Source organism: Stylophora pistillata, chromosome 5, assembly GCF_964205215.1.
Source record: "Stylophora pistillata chromosome 5, jaStyPist1.2, whole genome shotgun sequence".
Classification (NCBI taxonomy): domain Eukaryota; kingdom Metazoa; phylum Cnidaria; class Anthozoa; order Scleractinia; family Pocilloporidae; genus Stylophora; species Stylophora pistillata.
The window spans coordinates 24,314,237-24,337,650 of NC_142523.1; the positions used below are offsets into that span (position 1 = coordinate 24,314,237).

Consider the following 23,414-nt stretch of genomic DNA (forward strand, 5'->3'; position numbering starts at 1 on the left):
GGCTGTGCTTTTTCCACCCTGAAAGTATTACAAAAAATAATAATAATCATGCTGACTTGCAAATACATTTTTTTCAAAAGAAAGAAGGAAAAAATTGTGCACCAAGAGCCCAATTCACAAGAACATCTAATAGCGAAATAAAGCCTTGGCGCATAATTTTATCATATGGGAAGGTAGTTTTACAGTAATGGCTGGTTATTCGTCGAATGCTGTCATATCCGTTCATCTTTAATTTGAATGAAGAGTCTCAATGGTATGAAAGAGATTTTTGTGATGGCAAAAGTTACCGTGAAAACAAATGATATAAACTGTAACAAGCAGAATAAGATGTCTGCGATTTCATGTTCGAGATGACCTGATCATTTGTATCTTAGCGCCCGGCAAACTCAATTGCAAATGCATTCAGTTGGCGACAGGAAACAACAAATTATACCTTGCAAGATAAACTGCTCGATGTAAATTATTCTGAAAGCAGGCAACTGTTATGCTGTGAATGAATACTACGAGTTTTCTCGGGTATACTGAGTTCCTCAAGCGCTGGTATATTAATTTCAAAAAGAGCTAATATAGAAATATAGTCATTGACGCATCAACATTGCCTGACTACATCAATTTGACCGGGAAAAAGTAAACAAACCGTTCACAACGCAAGCGAAACTAAATTGCTGAAGGCAGGGCTTACGAAAAAAATTTTCTTTTACATGCTAGCTTTTGTCACCCATCATGATAAACAGCATTTAAATTTCACCGCTGAAGCTTAAACAGTCTTAGTGGTATTGTAAACATATAAATAGAAAATTTGATTGACTTTTCCTTTCTTTCATGTTTTATCTGCACTAATCAGCTGGCCGTAAGTACCTAAATCTAGTTCTATTTTTGTGTCATTTCCTTATGGGAAAAAAGAATCAAAATAACTGATACATACATACATGTTTACTGATTTGATTTTTTGTCGTGGGGCAGAATATGCATATGTGTCACTCACTCAGATGTAAAAGAATCGATATGTCGACGGCAGACCAATTAATAGCCACCTTCCGAGATTATACGGGAATGCTGCCGCTATGACCTTTCCGAAGTAATGCTACGACGTTAAAAATTTAACTCGGTCTTTCTTCAAAGGACCTCGATTTTAATTAAAACACTCGTCCCAATTAGCATATGTGTAACCGAGTCAAAGCTCTTTGAAAGACTAAAGGTGTAACTATGAGTAAAGAAGCTTAATGCAATCGCTTTTGCGCGCTCATCTTTCGCCATCATTTGCATTATTGTGGAATATTCCTCGCCTTTCCCGGGTATATTTTGTTTTCAAAAAAGCGTCCAGGCCACAATCGTTGTTAAATACAATTTCGAGCTTTCATTCTTCTCCCTGCGAGCCGTCAGTATTTCTATCGTTATAAATCGTTCAAATGAGTAACCGGTGAATTTTTATAGGGGAAAGAGAAGCGTTGTTTTCGTGGCTGGCCAACTGTTTACTTTTCTGATGGTTTTATGTCTCATCTGCTCGGTGAAAAATTTTCTGTACTAAACAAGCAGGCTTCGGTGTAACAAGTAAGGCTACTCGATCCGCCGAGGTCAGCGAAGATGTGATTATCCTTGTCATTGAGGGAATACCCCCAAAGAACCAAGGAGGCGACTTCGTATGCGGGTGAAATCTTTGAAGGTAAGGAAACTTTAAGTAGGACATATTTGTTTCAAAGTTACACTGCATTTGACGAATTAAAAGATACCCACCAAGAAACCACAACAACGAATAAAAGTTAAATTCAATGACATTGTTTTTACCTTTAAGCTTGGTCTAGAGAGAAAGGAATAACGGAAAGAATTGAAGAGTTTCCGGCAGAAAGACTTGCTGAAGTCCTTCGCAAATTTTACGTGAAGGCACGTACAGTTAGTGGGCAACACCATTCGCGAAACTCCATGAAAGCCACTCGAGCGGGTCTTGAACGGTACCTACTTAAGCTCCACACAGGAAAGCATTTTCAATCACACGCAACAAAGTTTTTGTTCCATCTACCGAGGCTTCAGATTACCGCCTAAAAAAATTGGCGAAGACGGGGGTGTCGTCACCTATAAAACACAAGCAAGCCTTGGAGCGCGAAGATGTGCAGCAGTTGTTTACCGCGAAGCAGTTAGGAAACGACAATTCTGAAAGTCTAGTTCAGACTGCTCGATTCTATCTGATGCTCTACTTTGGCAGGCGAGGCCGAGAAACCAGAGAAATGTGGTAAAGGAAGAAATTGTTTTCGGAAAAACCGCAAACGGCCTGGAATATATTGCCCTTCGAGAGCGAGCGACAAAAAATCATCCTGGCGGCTTCCGTGACAACTTAGATAATTCGCAAGCCATAATGTATGAGAGACCAGACACTACGGAAAGATGTACAGTCAGATGTATAGAAAAGTATTTGCAGAAGCGAAACCCCTGCTCACCTTACGGCAAAGGCCAAGAAACAACAGCACCGGCGAATTTAATGAAAGCGACGCGGTGCGGTACTGTACTGCAATGTCCCTTTAGGGAAAAACACCTTGCAAGATTTACTCGGCCGCATGAATAAGAAAGCTAGTTTGTCTACTCACTTCGCATCGCACTGTATTCGGGCGACATCAGTAACCATCCTCAAAGCAGCCGGCCTGGAGAATTCGAGAGAGTAAGAAGTGTTACTGGCCACAAAAGTTATGCCTCAATCTATTCGTACCGCGAAAGACTGACAATTCTACAAGTGCAGTCCTCAGCCATAATCAGCAATTTTGTCGTTCCAGCGACAGCGAGCCAAGCTGTTGCACCGCTCAGAGTTACCGCTCAGTCACGAAGTTGTCTTGGAACACTGCAGCAAAATCAGAGCCAAACACTGCAGCAAATTAACATGTAAGTGATTGCTAAAAGGCGATTGCGTGACACTCGGTAAGTTGTAAGATGATATTTGTTACCACGTATCAGACGAAAAAACAGTTTTCAAAATTTCCGGTCTGCATTCTGTACCCAATCTGCAGTCTGCATTTTGTCCCTAGTCTGCATTTCGTAGCCGGTTTGCAGTCTGTATTTTGTACCGATCGATAGCTAAAATGTCAATTCTGACCGTTCACCCGACGTCACCCCAGCAGTTCAAAATAATATCAAGTACTTTCAACTGTATCCGGGAGTTACCCATTGGAAATTGATTATCTTCAAAACTTGTTCAAATGCAATGTATCCATGACTTATTCACAGTTTCCTGTGATTTTTTTCATGATTTACTGAGCCGTTCTGTGAAGACAGCTGAAGTTCATGAATATTCATGGCATCAAAAATAGTATAATGTCGAGTCCTTATCTTTCCTTATTTGGTCTCATCCTTCTGTAATTTCCAAATGCACGCATTTTTTGTTGTTGTTAAGCACCTCGCTTTTCCCAAGGGAAAAGTGTATATTTAACGCCCTCAAACAGAAAAAGAAATGGGAAATCAATTAAACAGCTAAAAAAAAAGGAAAAAAATTACATAGTGAAGCTAAGGGTCAGCAGCAACTTTTTCCTTTCTAGAAACGACATGGTCTAAAATGTTATAATGTGACACTTGGTAGCAAGAGCTATTTTAAATCATTTGGCAATCAACATAAAAGGTCTCATTGTTTCCTAACAATACTTGTCTCTCTGCATATTGGTTGAAATAAGATGAGAATTATGACGCAAGCCCCATAACCCTGGCGATGAAAAAAAAAGAATAAAATGCTATAATTTTGATCTATATTGGGTCGGATTCACCTTGATTGTGGACTGTCTTTTGTTTTCCATCGCCAACTATTGTGGCCAAGCGCCCGCGTAACGTAAGCGGTTTCTTACAAATGTAACTCTAAAATCGGCGTCAAAGTTTATAAAGAACTGTATGGAGAGATTTTTGATAGTTCAAAAAAATTCGGTTAAAAATTTACAGATGGAACGTTTGCCAGTAGTATTAAAAAAGGGTGTCTTGGCACAGTTGCCATGTTTTTGCCTTCCCCCCCCCCCCCCCCCAACTACCAAAAAAATATACCTCCGTTGACCACTAACTCGACGATCGACTCTACGGGCATGAAAAGTTTGAGTTTTTTGTTTGGCCTCAACAGTGGCTATTCCATATTCTTGTTTCTCTTGAACAATGCAGTGGTTTACTCTTGTTGGTGGTTAATACCGTATTAACCACCAACGGAGGTTAATACAGAGGTATCGTGACCTTGGGAATTTTGCGGTTGACCTTGGGATTTGGGTATTTAATGTTAGAAGTTTTTTCTACCTGACCACCCAGTTAATATTTCTTTATTTCTTGGCTTGGATTCTTAATACAACTTTCATCTTTCTACGACTAGCTCAGATGTCAATACTATTCAATTCTACTCTGATTAAAAATGCTGTTCCCCAGCGTATTAAGGCGACACTAAAGGTGACACTACTAGGCTGTCAGTCTTTTTGCATCTTCATCGTTCTATCTCATCAGCCAGCGAATCGCATTAAGTTACATGCAACAGTTCCTGCATACTAAGTATGCGCCTTCGAGTTGTTTACGAAGTTACAAAATCAGCTGGATAACTCAGCAAAATTGGCAACCTGTTTATGACGAGCCACTTGTCATTGACAAACTCACTATATTCACCAACCTCCTGTCTGCGGCTGTAGATTCATATCTACCCTTACTTAAGATAAAAGTGTGCTAGTCTGATAAACCATGGATTACCACCAAAATCAAGTCTCTAATCCGCAATCGCCAGAAGGCTGTTCCTTACAACGGTAAGAATTCTGAGGTTTACAAAGTCTATAGGAATGCTGTGCAGATTAATTGTTCTATCGCCAAGAGGACCTTTTAAACCTGAAAAGTAGTTGAATTAAGATCTTCGAATGTTAAGCGTTGGTGGAGCGAAATCAATAGATTGAGTGGCAAAGGGGGGAGTACCTCCCCCTGGCATCTACAAATGTTGGACGAACAGATGTCAAATGAGGTTCTGCTTGCCGAGCGTTTAAAGTAGTTCCTCGGCAGCCTCACTCTTGACTTCTCTCCCTTGGAACCTCCTAGTCCTAGCATGGTTTACGATGTCCCTCCTGGGTTCTTAATTGATGAACGTACAGCATATCACGCCCTTAGGCGGGTTAAGACTAATAAGTCACCCGGCCCTGACCCAACCCTCAATAGGGTATGGTCTGAACTCGCCTTGGAGCTGGCTCCGGTTGTCTGTGACAATTATAATTCTTCGATTATTCAAGGGTTTATCCCGCCCCAACTAAAGCAGTCAATTTAGTGTTCTGTTCCTAAATGCAGCCCTCCAAAGGTGGTTGAAGAGGATTTGCGCCCAATTTCCCTAACTTCACAGCTCGCTAAGATCTTCAAGGGATTTACCTACCCGTCCATGCTCTCCCAAGTTCAACATAAGCTTGACGAGAAGCATTTTGCGGTTGCTCGTAAATCTACTACTCACGCACTGGTGTACTTCATGCACGTCATCCTCGAATCACTCGACAGGGAGGACATGTACACCAGGATTTTGTTTACTGATTTTAGTAGGGGGTTCGATCTCGTCGTCCACAGCATGCGGTCGGAGGAGCTTGGTGTTTATGAAGCCATTGTCTGTTGGGTTTGCGCCTTTTTGGTTGGCCGGTTGCAACGCGTTAGGATTAATGGCCAACTGTCCTCAGCCATCTCGCCTCGTGGTGGTATCCCACTAGGTACATAATTGGCTCCCCTTCTCTTCGCTATAGTTGTGAATAGCCTGGTCAGTGAATTGTGTGCTCGTCTTAAGTACGTTGATGACCTCACCATCCTGGAACTTATTCCCAGGAACTCCAATAGTTGTCTGCCCATCATCGCATCTAATGTAAATAAGTACTCCCTGGAGCGCAATATGAAACTAAACCCTAAAAAGTGTAAAGAGATGGTTCTTAACCTTCTCAGGTATAAATCAACATGTTCCAGTCCTCTACTATTAGGGGGCGCCCTAATCGAAATGGTATCCCAGTACAAACTACTGGGGGTCATAGTTTCTGATGACCTTTCATGGAACGCACATTGTGAGTACATATACGACAAAGCTACCAAACGCCTCTACGGGATGAGGATTCTTAAGAATAGTGGACTTTCACCTTCCCAATTAGTATCTGTATATTGCAGTACGATTCGCTCTGTGCTCGAATATGCGTCCCCTGCATGGGCGCACTTCCAGCCTACCTAAGTGACCTTTTAGAATAAGTCCAGAAGAAAGCTTTTTATATTATCTTCCCTGATCGCTGTTATAGCGACGCACTGCATCTTGCTGACCTTGAACTCCTTAGTGATAGGCGGCAACAAGCTTGTGTGAATTTTGCCAAGTCCTGTCATATGTCAGAAACACTTACTAGTCTCTTTCGGGTTCCGCTGGTTTACTACCTCGGTTTTAATTTACGCTCAGGCTCACAATCGGTTCAGGCTTCTACTGGAAAATGCAAAACATTTAATGATTTTGTGAAGTCTGTCAAATTTCAAAATATATGTCGCGACCGCCCCCTGTAATTCAGTTGTTACTGCAATAGGGTTGAATACACGATTGTTTGATTGATTGATTTTCTACCTTAAATTTCAAACCTTTTTACGGTTAAGATCGGCCAGAACGGAAACAAGATTGATAATATAAAAATCATAATTAACCTATCGGAAGAACTACATGTAGCATCATTCTTGAAAAGAGATATTAAGAGAAAATAGCCTTAAAAGACTTACACAGAAGATTCGGAGAAGGGTCGTTCACAAGTACCACCCCCAAAAATGCTACGTGGTCTTACAGCACATTATCTAATTCAAAATTCAGTGCGAAGATAAAAAGGTATAAGCTGTTTACACTCAGTGTCACCTTAAAGAAAGGGGTGTTGAAGGTGTTAAATTAAACTTCAAGAAATATTCCTTTTGACATAGAATTTTGACCCCCAGTAGTTTGTACTCGGATACCATTTCGATTAGGGCGCCCCCTATTAGTAGAGGACTGGAACATTTTGATTTACACCTGAGAAGGTCAAGAGCCATCTCTTTACACTAACAAAGCTCTTAGCGATTTGGAAAGGGATTGCCACCTGATATTTAAGTGGCGCATCATAAAACATAAAAGGTTCAATAAATGAGTTATTAGCGACCGAATCGTCGCGTGTGCGAAAAGATCTCTGGTATCGCCACGGGGGCAAACATTGCAGCCCGCTAGAAAGAAAAACGAAAAGCAGTTTCGAAGTTCAAAAAACACGATTTTTGAGAGAGATGAACGCTTTTTCGCCGCAGTTTTATCTTAGATGGATTAGGATAATTCTAGTGCAAGTTAGGTGTAAGTTTTGGTGGGAATTACCCCGTAATATGTTATAGAATATACCGATAAACTTCTCTCTTTACGTAAGATCTATTGTGAAATCGTCATCGAGTAATGGTCTCGACTTGTCACAAAATTAGCCATAAATCGCTACGAAACAACTCATTTAAGTCCTATCAGTTATATTTTTATGTAGAACTTGTCTTCATACTTGTCGACTTATCAAATGTACAACTTGCGACGTCTGAAAATGTAGCTCCTCAACGGAGAGAGTCGTTGTTAGCGTGATGAGAATGTTTTTTAACCGAGCTGTTGCTTTTTGAAACGATGGAATAAGCGATGAAAAACACGAAGAAACCCCTGGGTCAAGCGATAGTTAGTTTGAGCAAAATCCAACCGTTTTTGAGCTGTCACTTCTCCTAGAGCTCCCTGGAGGATCTGTCTGAAAAGGCAAGATCACGGGATCTCCGGCAGAAACTGAAGACATATATTCATTTGTGCATCGCTCCTTAAGCGACTCATTTATACCTACTCTACTTAGAAATAATTGTTATGGAAAGCCTTTTCAGTTTTGTTTTATTGTGTTAAGTGTACCTCTAGCCATTTTCTTGGAGTTGTAAAACAAAAGAGCGCTGAAACAGCTAGCTCGAAATGGCACGAGATTGAAATGGTGTGTTTGAGCATTAAATATTATCGTGATACATTAAAGTTATTTAACACCTACGTTGCTTATTTGTTGTGACCAAGGAGAACGAACCAGCGTTGATATTCGGCTTAACACTGAACCTTTTCTTCTACGATGATGAGTAGAGACATTACGCGATGACGATTTCACAACAGACCCGCCTTTTGCAAGGAGAGAAGTTTATCGGTTTATTTTATAATATATTTCGGGGTTATTCCCACCTAAACTTATAGCTACCTTGTAATAAAATTATCTTAATCCGTCTGTGATAAAACTCCGGCGAAAAAGCGTTGATCTCTCTCAAAAATGGTTTTTTTGAACACCGAAACTGCCTTTCGCCAAACATTTCTTACTAGCGAGCCGCAACGTTTACCCCGACGGTCGATCCCAGAAATCTCTCCGCAAACGCAAGGTTCCGGTTACTGGAAACTCATTCATTTGATCGCCATCCTGGCCAAGACCAAGTTCTCAAGAGTTATCGGTTAAGTCTTTGAATATATCCACTACCGACCAAGATAAATGAAAAGAAACAGGTTGAAGAGTTCGAGATTCTAAATGAAAAAAAAATTGGGGTCTTGATAGCAATAACATTTCTTTGATAATTTTTATAGTGCTGTTAGTTAATGTTGTTAATATAACTGAAGATATATATCTAGTTACCAGATCATGTTCCAGTGTTGGCAAGAGGATCCAAACCTTCGACCAACATTCTCCAATCTTGCAGACACCCTCAAAAAGTTGATACAAAACGAGACGGTAAGTTTGTTATGTAATAATACTATAACCCTCTATCTCTATGTTATTGTATTGGAGTGCTTTAAGATGAAAAAGAAAAAGATGGGTATTACATGCTTTCCTTTGTCAGTTATATGTCAAATGCCGTTCCTCTCTTTAAAAAAACACATTTTGTCTGCAACATCATCGACATTTGTTTCATTATCGGAATATTTCATCCACATTTTTTGTTTGTCTTGCAGACTTACGTCAATATGGAAGAATACGACAACAATTTGTACGCAAATATTGACGACCTCTTATAGTAACTAAAGAAAATTGCAGTAAGGGAAAGATAGTTAAAGGAATCCTTTAAACAAAGCACGTAAGAAAATCAGTGCGATGTTTGTGCTCTTTCTGTTTTGTTCCATGACACAATGTAGTTTTGGTATTAAAACGTTAAAGTTTCGTCTGTCGTTTCCCACAAGTATTCACAACTAGATAGGGTCAAATCAGGGTTTATCCTTCGGTGCATTGTCTGTCTCATAGCTGTGAATTGCGACTTAGAAGAAACAATGTACTTTGTTGACACTGATAGCCCTAGCACCAATAGCTGCACCTAGACTCGTAGGATATCCTGTTTGGGTAGTGGAACCGAAAAAAAAAAGTTTAGAAATATTGACAGCTTGACAACGACAATCAACAGCACATCAACAGCTTGCACGACCACTACAAAAGAGGATAAAAAGTATTTACATAAGTGTTCATGGGTTGTGGGTGTTTGTTATCCTAGGTGAGGAGAGAGACTAAGAGCTAAGTGTAAACTCAGAATCATTGGCAAGATGTTTAAATAGGCATCGATTAAATAAGCTGTAGCTTTAGGAAACAATTTAGGTGGTTCAATATTGTCATTGCTGGAAGAATCTGACGACGATTTGTGCCCGTGAACTAAGAGAATAGTGTTTACTATCGACAGATGCTGAGGTGAAAACTGTTTTTTTCAGTACACACCAGCCAGACGGTTGATAATTAGTCCTAAAAGTGGGAATGTTTGGACAGGGAGATAGGTTTTTAGTTTTTAAAAGTCCCGGACATTTTAGATGGCGTATGGAAATAAAAAAAGATCTCGGGGTCGTTTGTTCCTCTTCCACGGTTTCAAAATAAAGCTGTTATTTTCCTTTGACGGTCTTTTTTGTTGTCTAAATAACTTACTCGGTATGAAACTCTATACTAGCAATTTTACTGTAAAGAATTTTTATAACATAACTTGTAAATTCGTGCAATCAAATTCAATAGCGCGAGCGTGCTTCAATTTTCCATTTTGCACGCTGGTGACGTCGGCAAACAAATGCCTCGCGAAAAAAAAATTATCTTGTGAGTGACTTCAGCCTTTTTCATTAAAAAAAAAAAACCAGAAAAACTTCCGCAAAAAAGTTAAACTAGACATGGCAACATGCAAACTAGCCTCCTTCGCAGACGTTCTTTGGGCTCGTCACATGTGAGCCGGTATACCGCATTTCATCGTAAACATAGTCCGGTGTTAGAGATGGGGCATTTGTTTCTGGTGCATTTGCGCACTTTAGGGGTGTCGGTTAGGGCTTGTCTGAGCGTGTAGGATTTGTGGGAAATGCATACCGGGATGTTTTCTTTTTTAAAGATGTTAGTGATCTTGTAATTGAGTTCCTCAGAAATGAACAGGATCTTGAGGCTTGACCATTTTGTATTGACAGGTTGAGAGTTTCTTTGGGGGTGTTGTGGGCGTTTTGATTGTTCTAGACTGTTCTCTGGGTAACCGTTAAGGCGAAGGATGTCGTCGAATGTGTTTAGGTGTTGTTTTGCAGATATATGTGAGGAGCATCTGTCCTCGATGCGTTTTCGTTCGTTACGGATGAAGTTGAGCTTGGATTTGGTGGCGACAGCTGATTGATGGTAGACGAATAGTGGTTTCTTGGATGGTTTTCTGTAGAATTCGAAAGAGCTGTTGCCATTCTTGGACATGGTGACTTTCAAATCGAGTAATGATAATGACATGCCACTAGGTGTTGTTTCTGGTTTTTCAAATTAGGGTGTACATTGTTTATTATATGGTGAAAGTGGTCTGCTGTTTCTTCATTGGTTGTTTGGAGGTAAATGTCGTCAACTTATTTCTCGTAAGGGCTTATCATTAGGTGTGAGGCGAGGGCGATGGTTTCTAGTTTGTCCATGAACAGGATGGCCAGTATACCTGAAATGTTAGAACCCCCCTTCTCTTTTGCGAAAAACTCGATCTCTGAGGGAGAATTACACGTGACTTGGAGTAGGTGTGAGATGTCTTGTTTGGAGAGGCGGAGTGTTGGGTTCTGGATTCTATCTGTAGCGTTGGTGATGGCTTCTTGTATTGGTATCGTGGTGTATAGGGATACCACATCGAGGCTGCATAGACATGGTAGCGCTTCGTTTGTGGTGAGATCGCCGGCTTGGATACATCTAATGAGTTAGAGAACGCTATCTAATTGGGTTGGGACATTTTTTAGCATCGGTTTGAGGACGTTGGCAAGAAGCCAAGAAATGCGTTGGGTGGGTCCATTGATTTTGGATACGATAGGTCGTATTTTAATATCGGAGCCTGCTTTGTGGGTCTTGACTAGATGGCAGAATCTGGGCAGGTCTGTGTTTGACGCAAGGAAGCTTTGTTGGATAAACGGAGGAATTTTATTTTGTAGGTAGATCTTCCAGGCTGTGTTAACTTTATTTTTGACTGTCTTAGCTGACATGCGGGGTACATTTTGGTAGGTGTTAGCATTTTTTTAATGGGAGATGACAGTCGCGGAGGTCATTTAAGTCGTTCTTGTACATGCGCTTTTTCCCCCTCTCCTATTAACAGATGTCAGATCATGACAGATACCTTTCAAAAAAAATGTTTCAACGTTTGCTTGAGAGTCTTTTAAGTTACCTTTACTATTACGTGAATAAAAATGTTTGGGTGAAGCCTCTGTCTTCATACAATTAAAAAATCCCTCTATTTTCTTTATCATCTACTCGCTAGATAACTGTTCAGTTTAGGAAAGATCTTCCCCTAATTACACTCGTAATCGTCTTTTGGGTGGCAAACATTTCGATAACTGTTAGAAAAAAATTAAAAGATTTTGTTCACCAGTCTAAGTCGGTCCGTATTGGGAAAAACTGTGCTCTCTGTCTTGAGTACGGCTGAGGGCGGTATTCAAGACCTCGGGCACAGATTTAACATGGTGAATAACATGTATGTACTCATTCCGTATAATGACGACCTCTTATTGTAATTAAGGAAAAAGTATGCTACCTTCTAGAGATGAGGGAAAAATAGTTAGAAAGGATGCGTGGATTAGAGTACGTGAAAAATCAGTCCCGTTGCCCGGACAAAACCGTTAATACATTGAGTATTCCAATAAAAATTTATGGCCAAACCTCGTCTTGCAAATATTCTCTTAGAAATACAAGTAAACGCAATGCAATGAAGAATGATGTTTTCTTCCTCTTTTGAGTCTGATAGAAACGTTTAGCTATCCTGCCTATACAATGAAGTTTTAGCAGTAGAAGGAGTAATATAAGTCGATAATTTCGTTTGTCATTTCCTACATGTTTTCCAACCACATAAAGTATAATCCGGGTTCACCCTCCAGTGCATTGTCGGCCTCCTAGCTGTTCATATCGATATAGAAGTAGCAAGGTGCGTTGTTGACACTGGGTGCCCAAGCACTAATAGCTGCACACCGGCTTGTAGGGTTTGCCGTTTAGGCTGAGTAACCAAAATATTGACAGCTTTGCCTCGTGCACGACCTTGTGCTATAAAAATGGAGGATGGCTTCTATAAACGAAACAAGGAGTGCATTCAACATCATAAAGTGATCAGGAGATATGGTGATCTGTTAGCCAAGTTGAGAACCATGTGTGAAATCAGAAGCATTCGTCTATTTTAACGTATCGATTACCTAACCTGTGGCTTTAGGTACGCAACATTTCAGGTGGTTCAATGTTGCCTTTGCTGGAAAAATCTGGGACCGTAAAAACTAAGTGAATAGCCCCGAGTATCGATTGATTCTTCCATGAGAACTAGTTTTTTTCAGAGCAAACCAGCAAGACATGTGATAATTAGTCCAATAATTGGGCATGTTTGGACAATGAGAAAAAGTTTGACGTTTTTCAAAAGCCCAGGATATTTTTCGTATGAAACTTCAAGATGTAAGTATTGGTTTCGTTTCTCTTTGACGGTTTCAGGAAAAGAAATCTGTCTTTTTCCTTTGAGTCCTTTGGACTTTGGGTGGTCTAAATAACTTACTTAATGTGAAACTCTTAATTATAAATTTTAGTGACCGCGTCTTTCTTGGTCTCGGTATTGAGTTAATCAAGAGTTAGCCGCCAAAAGTTTGAATAAGTTCGGTCTTAGAATTAAACACAACCAAGCGAAATCAATTATTCTTGTTCGGTAAATCTAACTAAGTGTTTGTGGAATATTCAGTCTCGGGCTCCCAAGTCGAACTGGGGAAAAGTAAGAAAGAAAAGCGGATCTAGAGTTTTTCTACGTTGTGAATCTCCTCTGCTAAATATTGAACGAACGAAACGAAACGAAACGAAACCAGGTGTGATGAATTCAACTCTTCCACTGAATATTATGTTTATCGCACTACACTTGTAAATATCTTGTTGGAGCAGAGGTTAACACATATCACTAACGTCACATTTATTCTCGGTACACTTGCCATGAAATTGGATCAAGATTTTTCCCAGAATATCTTAAGATTCATATTTAGTAATTCACCTGTCCATCCTATGTTTGATCACTAAACGTTAAAATCTATTTGCTGAAGTGGAGGTCAATACCCCCCATTTTCAACGTTATTGAAGTGAATGATGGTTGTGGTTTATTCTCCCTCGTACGTGGACACTCCATTGACACTTAGCATCGAAACTTGTCTTAAATTTGCAAACTAACAAAAATATGACCTTTGACACAGCAACAGAACAGTTTTATCAAATCTCCATTTGTCTGCGGGATTGCAAGCTGTCATTTGATATTGACGTTCATTTGACATTAACCAGAGTCCGACATAAAATTTGTAACGTCACGTTATGGCCACGTTCGTCATGGTCTATTTTCCTTTTGTTTCTTCAGTAAGTGGACATCTACTCTATTTCTCTTTCGTGTCTGACCTTTGGAATAATCCTCGTAGGCGGACAGCACTACCAATGGACACATTTCCGAGGCTGTCTGCTTACGACAGCGTTGACTGTACATCAATTCAAGTGCAATTCTCTTTGGTACGTGTTAATGGTAAGTCGGGCAGAAGACTGGGCTCGATCGACGGTTTCCGTTTGGCGTTTCGTCCCATCAAGTATACAACGGGTGTTCCTTAAATGTTTCTTCCGATTAATTTCGAAAAGGGAATATATAAAAATTTTTGGTTTATGAAAGGATAATGGATCTTTATCCTACTAGTGTTCTTCGATGGTTCATAGCCACGCTTTTATTCTGTTCCACTATTCAGAACACAGGTAATGTATATACAGTCGAGAATATTGAGATGTTTTGGTTTCGATTTGAGATAAAGCTCTACAATAATGCGACAGACCTAAACACATCCCTAAATTTTCTGACGAATGAACTTCGAAATTTTTAAAGTTAAGTGTGATGTGTTAAAATGTTGTTGAATGGTTTCTGTTTTCCTTCTTCAGTGTCATTCAGAATCAGCAGAACACCTCCTTACAATGCTACTATTGTGGTTATAGGAGAGAACAGCGCACGAGTCAAACTTGAGTGGCTGTATTCTGATGTACCAAATAGGTATTTCGTCCAAATTTGGAGAAGGAAACCCGGTGAAGATCTTAAACAAATAGCAACAAGCATGAATGGGAATGCGTTCGATCCGAGTTCCACGAGTGAGTTCGAGGCCTTACTCCCTGCAACACTAATACTGAAAAACGTACAGAGAAATGAGGAATACACCTACGCTATTATTCTGCTGAATTCTAATGCATTTGAGAAAGCGCTAGATATGGTTACTATTGATGTGGTTGGTAAGTGATGCTGTTTCATGAGTTTCTTTGATACACTTTGTCCCGTAATTCATTTTTTGTGATTTGGTTACTGCGTACACCACTAACGTAATTGTGTCTAATTGTATCGTGCCCTTTTCAGAAAGGTCACAATGTAATCTTTATTCAACAGCTATCTTTCTCTTTGAGTAAAACGAAGCAATATTATTTGAAATTCCATTGCAGTGTGCGGATGTTATAATGCACCCAGTGACTCAAATTAATATATAGATTCAGCTAAGCCCAAAAGCGGAGTCTCTGCCACTCACTCTAATAGAGTTCCTCACTGGCTGTTCAAGGGTTTAATTTATTCTAGGGAATTTAGGGACTCTACCGTCTTAAAAGCACAGTTTTCATTGAACCCAGTTACAGCTGTTTCTTCGTCTCGTTGCTTTCAGCTGCAACTGATGTAGTCATTATTTCATGTAATACCAGGAAGGACTGGAATTCTGATCGTTGTGTTACATTTGAGTTTTCTGCCGCTTTAATCGCTGATGAAAATGATAATCCGACCAGCACCAAGGTTATGTAAATCTGTTGTGACGGTGGTATCGATGTTATTGATAGATGCGCAATTTTGTTCACGCTTCCGCACTAATTCACCTAAAGAAGGACCTCTTGATAATCTACAGCGCAAATTTGTTGCATTATAAAAAGTGTTCAACCAGGTGTCGCGTCAGTAAACTTCACTGCATACAGTTGTTTAATGACGGAAGACAATGGCGACTAATGCGTCGTTTAAGAATAGTAAGGGTTATTCTTTGTCTCCAATTCATACTATTTACGCGGATTTTAGCGACTCAAGAAATCACCATTGCTATGAGAATCTACCAGGCTTTAGTGATTGTTTGTTACTCTACATCATGTTATAATACATGTAAGGGATATGTCACGCCATTATTATGTGCCCTGAAGCCTTCCATTTTGCTACTCATGTGTTGAATTGATTTTGTTCCCCACTGTTATTAACAAGTAGCAATGCGCGTGGCGAAAATCACTCTCCAAGAAGAAAATGTAACCTGAAGGCAATATTCTAAATGAGCAAGAAGCGAGAACAAACTCTCATTTGCATTGTCCGCAAATCTGGCTTCTTACAGAGTCAGCCGTTGTCTTCAAAAATATAAGCAACATAAACGGTTTAGAATAAACAGAATGGACGTGACCAGCATGTGAAAAACGGTAAACAAACCAACTTCAGGGTCCAGAATTTGTATCTAGCATACGACAAACTTACCGACTCTTTTGCTCGGTAAACATCCATATATCCGAATCAAACATCCAATATCAAGAGAACGCTAATCGACAGCCAACTAACTTCAGAATGGCGCGCGATTACGATATTTTTAAACCGGATACTCTGACCTGATTATGAAGTGACAGGAAAACTGATAGAACCGCAACTCACATAGTACTAGGATCTACTAGGCCCACAATACGTAAACGGTTACTACACAAACCCTTGAATGAGATATCTACACTCACATCCCATTCACTGTAACTTAATAAGAGCTATCTTACGAGCAATAATTCTATAATCGAATTCATACCACATTGCGTCAATCGTTGCTCATACAAATGGGTATGTTCTAGATCGCTACTATTTAAGGGTGTGACGTTTTTAAACGACACGATATCGGTCTAACAATGGTAGGTGATGTCGTTCTCTGTTCATTTATCTTTCGCCGCTGCGTACGAGTGTTAATAGTAACATACCTTTTCCACTTTCACAGCATTTACAAATCCATGTGTGTGTGATACGTCCGTAACTTTGTACTAACAATATGATTGAAACAAATTTCAAATTCACGAGGAAACCTTTTAAAGACAAGTTTCGGTAGACTAATACCATCATCCGCTAAATGCATTCCACCGCTGACTTTTATGGCGCGTTTTTAGTGTCAAAATTCAAAACCTCCTGTCAGACTTGCTATTTTTCTATTCAAACTTCTTGTTTGACAATTCGGATACGCTATTTGTTTACTGAAACATCCATTGTTTCAATTCAAAGCAATGTTTCTTCGATTCAGTCATGCTGTTTTTCTATTCAAACGTGCAGTCCTTCGTTTTAGGTAGGTAGGTAGGTAAGACTTTATTTAACGAGGGTAACATGTGACAGTAATGAAACTGATAAACTAATGGCCCTCGAAAATTAAAATTCGGAAAAAAAAAGGAATTGTAACAAACGTAACAATATTAGGAATAATTAAAATAAAATAATTAACCTATATACATCATAAAATATTTAAAAATATAAAAAAAATTCGAATAAGTAAAGATTTGGTAAAACATTTGACAATGAAAAACTGCGATAAAATATTATAAAGCATGACACGACGTTTCGACGTTTCCAGAATGTCATTATCAAGTAAACTAAAATAATAAAATCGAGTATATATATAATGAAGCGGTGAATAAATTACAAAACGTTAAAAGTTAAACAAAGAGTTTAGCCCTAATGGAATCGCTCTGGGTGTTTAAATTGGGCCTTATTGTTCTTATGTACAACATTTCATAAACAAGACAATAGAGACCTTAAGCAACCACGACGGCGACGGCAACGAGGACGTGGAAAAACAATAGATCTAATTGGCAGAACAATAGCTCAGCACGTGCGTTTTGAAACTTTGTACATTTCTTAGCCGTCCTATGCAAAACAACAACTTGAAATCGCCAAAATTTGCGTCGTCTGCGAACCGAAACCGCGACGGCAAATTATTTTAATTTCCATTTGGGACTCAACGCCACTTTTATACGTCATGCTGAAGTTGAGCTGTGGCGCCATATGAGACAGTAAGCTCCTGCAGCAATGTTTGAAATTCTAACTAAGAGTAGAAATTCATTTTTTAATCGGAGTCTTCCTTGGCGTTGCCGTCCTGACTGCTTAAGGTCCCTAACCCCATTTCGTGCCGCATTTTTTAAGCATTCTGAACTGGCTCTCATTGAGTAAGTCAATGTTCCCATGGGCATCTGTCAGGTGGCGACCAATTGATGATAAATTGGTGATAAATTTGATAAATATTGGTGATAAATTGGTGATAAATTGGTGATAAACTATCAGATCCTAATCTTAAAGAACTAGCTGCGTCCACACTACGATCCATTGCTTTGAATTACATCCAAAGAAAGAGCCCCAATCCAAAACACCACCATCCTACTATTAAATTTACGGCTTACATATCAGCGGAAGATATATATTTTGTGGACAAAAATGAGGTTATTCCACTAATTCGTCTAGTTTGCTGTCTTTTGAAGTGCAATAGTGCTGGTTGGAGACCAGTAAACTGGCAGGCTTTATATCACGGTGGACGATCCCAAGGTCATGCAAATGTGCAAGTCGCCGTTTCGAGGGCGATCTTTTCTCGAAGTCAAAGTGTCTATGTACAAAATTCGCGCAACATGCCGTGACATCCGCTCTATGTTTTAGAAGTTGGGATCATTTTCCGCCAATCTACTGTTCCATCGTTCCACCGTTCCTGCTCTAAGGGTCGTACTCTTTTTCTTCGCCTTTCTTCCCAATACGCATGCGTGGCCGGGCTAGTTTCCAGGTGACGACGAAGGACAGCGTGTTTGCGTTGAAGGTTTGAAGGTTTGAAGGTTTGAAGGTTTGAATTGAAGGATTGCGTATTGGAAATGACGAGTATCATGTTCGCATTGAATAATTGAATGTTTGGAAAAGGAGTTCGAATATTTGAAGTGATGAATAGGGTTACCAAATTAAACAACTGGATATCTCCATTGTCGAACAGCAGATCTGACCTAAGAGATTAAACTTTGGAATGGAAGAATTGCCGTTTTGAATTGAAGAGTAGAGTGTTTGAATTGCAGAACGATTGTTTCAAAATGAAGGATTGCGTGTTTCTGTCGACAGAAAGCCTATTTGAACTGGCGAATAGTGTATTTGAATTGACGAGTAGCAGGTTTGCGGTAAAGAATTGCATATTGGAAAAGAAGGATAGCATTTTTACTTGCGAAACTGACTATTTTGAATTGCGAGATTGAAAATTTGAAATGCACAATAGCATGTTTGAATTAGACGACTGAATGTTTGGGTAGTAGAAAAACATTTTTAAAACGAAGGATTGCACTTTTGAATCGAAAAACAGCATGACTGAATCGAAGAAATATTGCTTTGAATTGAAACAATGGATGTTACAGTAAACAAATAGCATATCCGAATTGTCAAACAAGAAGTTTGAATAGAAAAATAGCAAGTCTGACATGAGGTTTTGAATTTTGACACTAAAAACGCGCCATAGACTTTGTCAACTGAGCATTTAGCTGTTTCTGGTGTGGCTCGGGCTGTTGGTTATTATTGGCCTTCTTTTATCCACAACTGTGTTACGATACACACTAATATCCTTTATGATGACAAGGACGTCAGTTCTTTGGAACAGACGGTCGATGCTGAACTTAAATATTTACACGACCGGCCAACGACGACAAGATTGAGTTTGAATACAGAAAAAACAAATCATGTAACTTTTCTCACTTGACAAAATAAAATCCTCTATCTTCCACAAAGAAGTATATCTGATAGTGAAACAAACAGAAGAGCCACTTTAGAGCATGAGAGTTACGTAGGATATTTAGGTTTTTTGATCGGTGGAAATCTTTCTTGGAAAAACCACCACGTTGACTACCTTATCACAAAAAATAAGTAAGACCACAGGAATGATTGCTGAGCTGTGATACTCTGTTACATCATCTGTAATCATTAATTTCGCTAAATCCTTGATATGACCTTATTTTACTTATAGACTCACTGCCTAAGGAAATGCGTCTAATAAATATCTCGGCCAAATTGTTGTTATTCAAAAGCGAGTATTATGTTTAATCTAGTTTAACGTTTAATCTATAGAAAAGAACATGCTACCCACTTTTGTAAACGCAAAACGGTCTACCTATTACCTTCTTATATTATGAAGCTCTACGGATAATATTGCTCCATGTTTATAACGACGAGAGATTTGTGGTAACGGAATAAACAACTCCGCGTCATGTAAAAATAAAGATAATTCACTTTAATTCCTCAAAGGCATAAACGACGTAGGTTGAAAGTAAAACAACAAACAATTACAAAAGTTACAGTATACGATATAAATGACAAACAGCAGAGGACTATAAAACACTTACTTTGTTACTGCCACAAAAAGGACCAAGATTGATTATCGTATTGCGAAACTGCTAAGGCAAAAAATAAACAAAAGGAAAAGTACGAGTGAAAACCGCGGCACGTTACGGAACTGCGCTTAACGTAAAAAAACGGGAAAAAAGGCGTATTAATGCTATATGTACATAGATAAATTATGCGAATTAGCAACAAGGCGGCAATAAAACGACAAAAAAGTGTTAATGAAACAATAAGTATTAACGTTCGCTACTTACGGAGTGATAAAACTTTAAATAAACTTTAAACGCGCAAAGAATCCAACAAGAAAAACTACTGCTCTTAGAATTTACAAACATCCTCAAAGTTTTTATGAGAACGTTAAGCATCCAGGCCTTTACTACTCGCTCATTGATGTCAAAACTCTTGAACGTTAATTACCTTAGGATTAAACCACAATGAAAGGTCTTTTCGTCTGTTCGTGTCAAAATCTGGAATGAGATACCTGATGGCAAAGAAATCTTTCAAAAAAGGAATATTTTGTATGTTAAATATGCGACACAAAATAAAGTGTTAAGTTTGCTAACTGTATTTTTACGGCTCATGTCTAAGACATCTTCGATTCCCATTCCACATAACGTTTCTAGCCGCTCGTTCAAATCGAACTGACTCGCATTCGAGACACATAGTCAGATTTTAGGAGATAATTGTGTGAGCAATAAGCCAGTGTTTGTAAATTTCCTTGTTCCTATTGTCTTTCTCTTCAAAATCGCTTCAGTCACTTATTGCTGCAGTGGCCTATGATTGACTGCATGGAAAACATTTCGCTATTGTCGTCTACTTGGAAAGCCTCTCACCCGGCCACGACTTAATACACCTCATGAAAAAACCTGACCATTTCTCCTATTACGGAAAATGAGCGAAAGCGTCGAAGAATCCAGCCATTGAGTTTATTTTACAAGTCAGAAAAAATTCCAGAATTTCAAAAAATGTTTATTCGCTCAATAATATGATGTAGTGACCCAGTTAACGTTAGAGCTTGATTGTTGACATTTTGATACAAAGGCCAGCGTACTTACTACATAGTCGCATGCTTCTCTCAATGAACATTCCACTATATGTATGGACGTATTATTAATAGCCTAAGCGTTGTCTTCCCCGATCATTTAGCGATATTCTCTTAAGATTCACAGTGCCTTTGGGGAGCAATTCCTTCGTGTACGTTGGCAATCCATACACAAAGAATTCATCTTCAATTGTTACTTCCCAGTGCCTCCAGAAATATCTGATCTACCGGAAGCAAGCTCTTTACTTACCATTGGAGAAAACCATTTTCTGACCTGCAACGCATCTGGTGACCCTCTACCAAATATTACTTGGACAAAGGATGGTATTCCTGAGGACAGGTTTAAAGTAACAGGTTACCACCTTCATTTAAACAACGTGAATTTAGAGGATGTAGAATCATACAGATGTACGGCTAGTAATAGATATGGAGATGATGACACCGCTATCAGCATCGTTGGCATAAGGTGTTAGTAGTCTGATCTGTACTTTCAAAACTGTTTCTGTGATTACTGCACATTTTATAGTAGCAGATGCCACTTTATTTGAATTCATGCTGAAATTACAACAACACAATGACGTGGGCTTATCACAACATTAAAAATACGTTTTCCTTTGTGTCTCCTTTGTTTCACTTGGAAGAACATTGAGAAGATTTCAGATCAGTAGTTTTAAATCAGACCCTGAATTCGTCTCAGTCCATCAAGCCGCAAAAAAGAACTCGGCCAATATTCAGCTCTCTTGACCCCACAGTTGGTCAATAACGGTCTATATATTACCCACGAGTGCTACTCGCTATATAATAGCTGTTAAACGAACAAGTGTTAATTTTTCTGATGTAATCATACTGTAGGTGATGACTGTGAAATTAGTAACATTAAAGAATGATGTCTTGAGGTCAGCCTTGAATAACAGATCGGGAGTTGAGTTTAAAACCTTGGAGTCGAAGCTGTTATCGGAAGTAAGTATCCTGCAGCATCTAGTAGTTACATTTGGTGACCATATCTGGGCAAACAAGCTTTTTCGTTGATACTTTTCGTCATACCGTGGTAATTTCGAAATTTCTAGTGTTTGAACGTAAAATAACCTTTGGTACCTCTTGTCCAGTACTGCCTGGACTGACTTAGCCTCCTTTTATTTGTTGCACTAACCTTCAAAAGACTAGCTGGAGAAATTGTTTTTCATGCCTTTGCTCTTCATTGAACATTGAGTGAAGAGTGTTCTTGAGTTAATGGGATGTCGTGAACAACTGTGGTATGTCGGAACAGTGGTGACATACACATCCGGGAACTTTGAGAGTGGCGAGAGTTGTGTATTTTGTGTGTGTTACATTAAATTTGTGGTTTTGAAGCCTTTGTGGTGTACAACTCTACAAAAACTCATGTGTGAGTTTGATTATAACTAAAAAGCATTCGTATGCTCTTGAAGTGCAATTATCTATCTCCCAAACCTATGGGGGCTTGTACACTTGAAGCTTTTCTGGCTTAAAATTCGATTCTGAGAGTTCTTTTGAATTTCTTGGATTAGAAGTTAAGCAAAGTTAAGTGAGGAGAAATAATGTTTTTCATGGTTGAAAAATGATACTTGTGCACTTTAGTTACAATTCTGTCCTAGGGTCATATAGCATAAAGTTTGATTGCTTGATTCGTGTTCAATCCTCTACTCATGTCTCATGAGAATTAGAGATCAGATCGTGATAGCCTGAATTTATTACAACGATAGACTGGGGGAGTAATTAAAGATAAGAAATTTGAGAACTTGAAACATCCAGGGCTCATCTTGCGAGGGAAGTGTTTTACAAGTTTTGATCCTACGAGCCAAAAATTATCGTCTCAGACGAGCGGATGAGTGCATGGTGTTTTTGCTCTGCGTACAAATTTGAATTATGCATTTCAGCATTTGATCTTGTATTCAGATTTCCTCTATCTACACTAAAAATCCTGGAAAACAACTGTACACAGCGAGTCTTCTTAGTTTCAGGTAAATATGAAGCTGAGACTGCTCAATGTATGCATATAATAGACCTTTTTTCAATTGAAATGTCTTAAGGCCGGGCCAATCGCACGCATTATTTCAATTCATAATCTTGCAACGTTGTTGCATGAAATGTGTTGAACACGTTTTGCCACCCTGTTGCAACAGGATGAAACATGTTGTAAGATGTTAAATGGTGTTAGATCAAGTTCGAAAATGGTCAGATTTTTGTTGTAACATTTTTTGATATTGCAAGATGTTGCACGCATTTGACAGGCTGTTTCACAACATCTCTCTACATTATCCAGCAATGTTGCAACATGTTGCGTTCAGGTTGCGTGCGTTTGGCTGTGCCTCAAAACTTAATTGTCATCTTTGGAGCATTAAACTTGCATCTTGCAATCCTTTGATACTGCAGGATTTAGTTACAGTCAACTATTGATAAATATGTATACGAACATTTTGAGATATTTGAGGTACGTTTTGAGCTACGTTAATCGAGCTACATTTGAGCTACGTTAATCTTTGAGCTACGTTAATCGATGATATTTTTT

General features: G+C 39.1%; 1 protein-coding gene and 1 long non-coding RNA gene across 7 annotated transcripts in view; one reads left to right on the forward strand and one right to left on the reverse strand.

Moving 5' to 3' along the window:
- Positions 1 to 4,255: 4,255 nt before the first annotated feature.
- Positions 4,256 to 23,414, reverse strand: part of LOC148730948 (uncharacterized) — a 61,987-nt gene continuing 42,828 nt past the window's right edge. The window contains exons 2-3 of one of the 2 annotated variants that reach the window (XR_016001820.1): positions 6,336 to 6,409; positions 4,256 to 5,858 (exon numbers count right to left, since the gene is read on the reverse strand). This is a non-coding gene — a long non-coding RNA (uncharacterized LOC148730948). Of the gene's footprint in view, positions 5,859 to 6,335; positions 6,413 to 23,414 lie in introns of both variants that reach the window. The other variant, XR_016001819.1, reaches the window with a different exon arrangement.
- LOC148730949 (lachesin-like) lies at positions 8,315 to 21,787 on the forward strand. Of its 5 annotated transcripts, none has more exons than XM_088761422.1 (4): positions 8,315 to 8,708; positions 8,930 to 13,953; positions 14,355 to 14,696; positions 21,092 to 21,787. In XM_088761422.1, the coding sequence occupies exons 2-4, from the start codon at positions 13,752 to 13,754 to the stop codon at positions 21,358 to 21,360; spliced, it is 813 nt and encodes a 270-aa protein (XP_088617548.1). In that variant the 5' UTR covers positions 8,315 to 8,708; positions 8,930 to 13,751; the 3' UTR covers positions 21,361 to 21,787. The 5 variants fall into 5 exon arrangements, with proteins under 5 accessions (XP_088617548.1, XP_088617549.1, XP_088617551.1 ...); XM_088761423.1 differs by having other exon boundaries at positions 21,015 to 21,221; XM_088761425.1 differs by having other exon boundaries at positions 8,316 to 8,708; positions 21,007 to 21,221.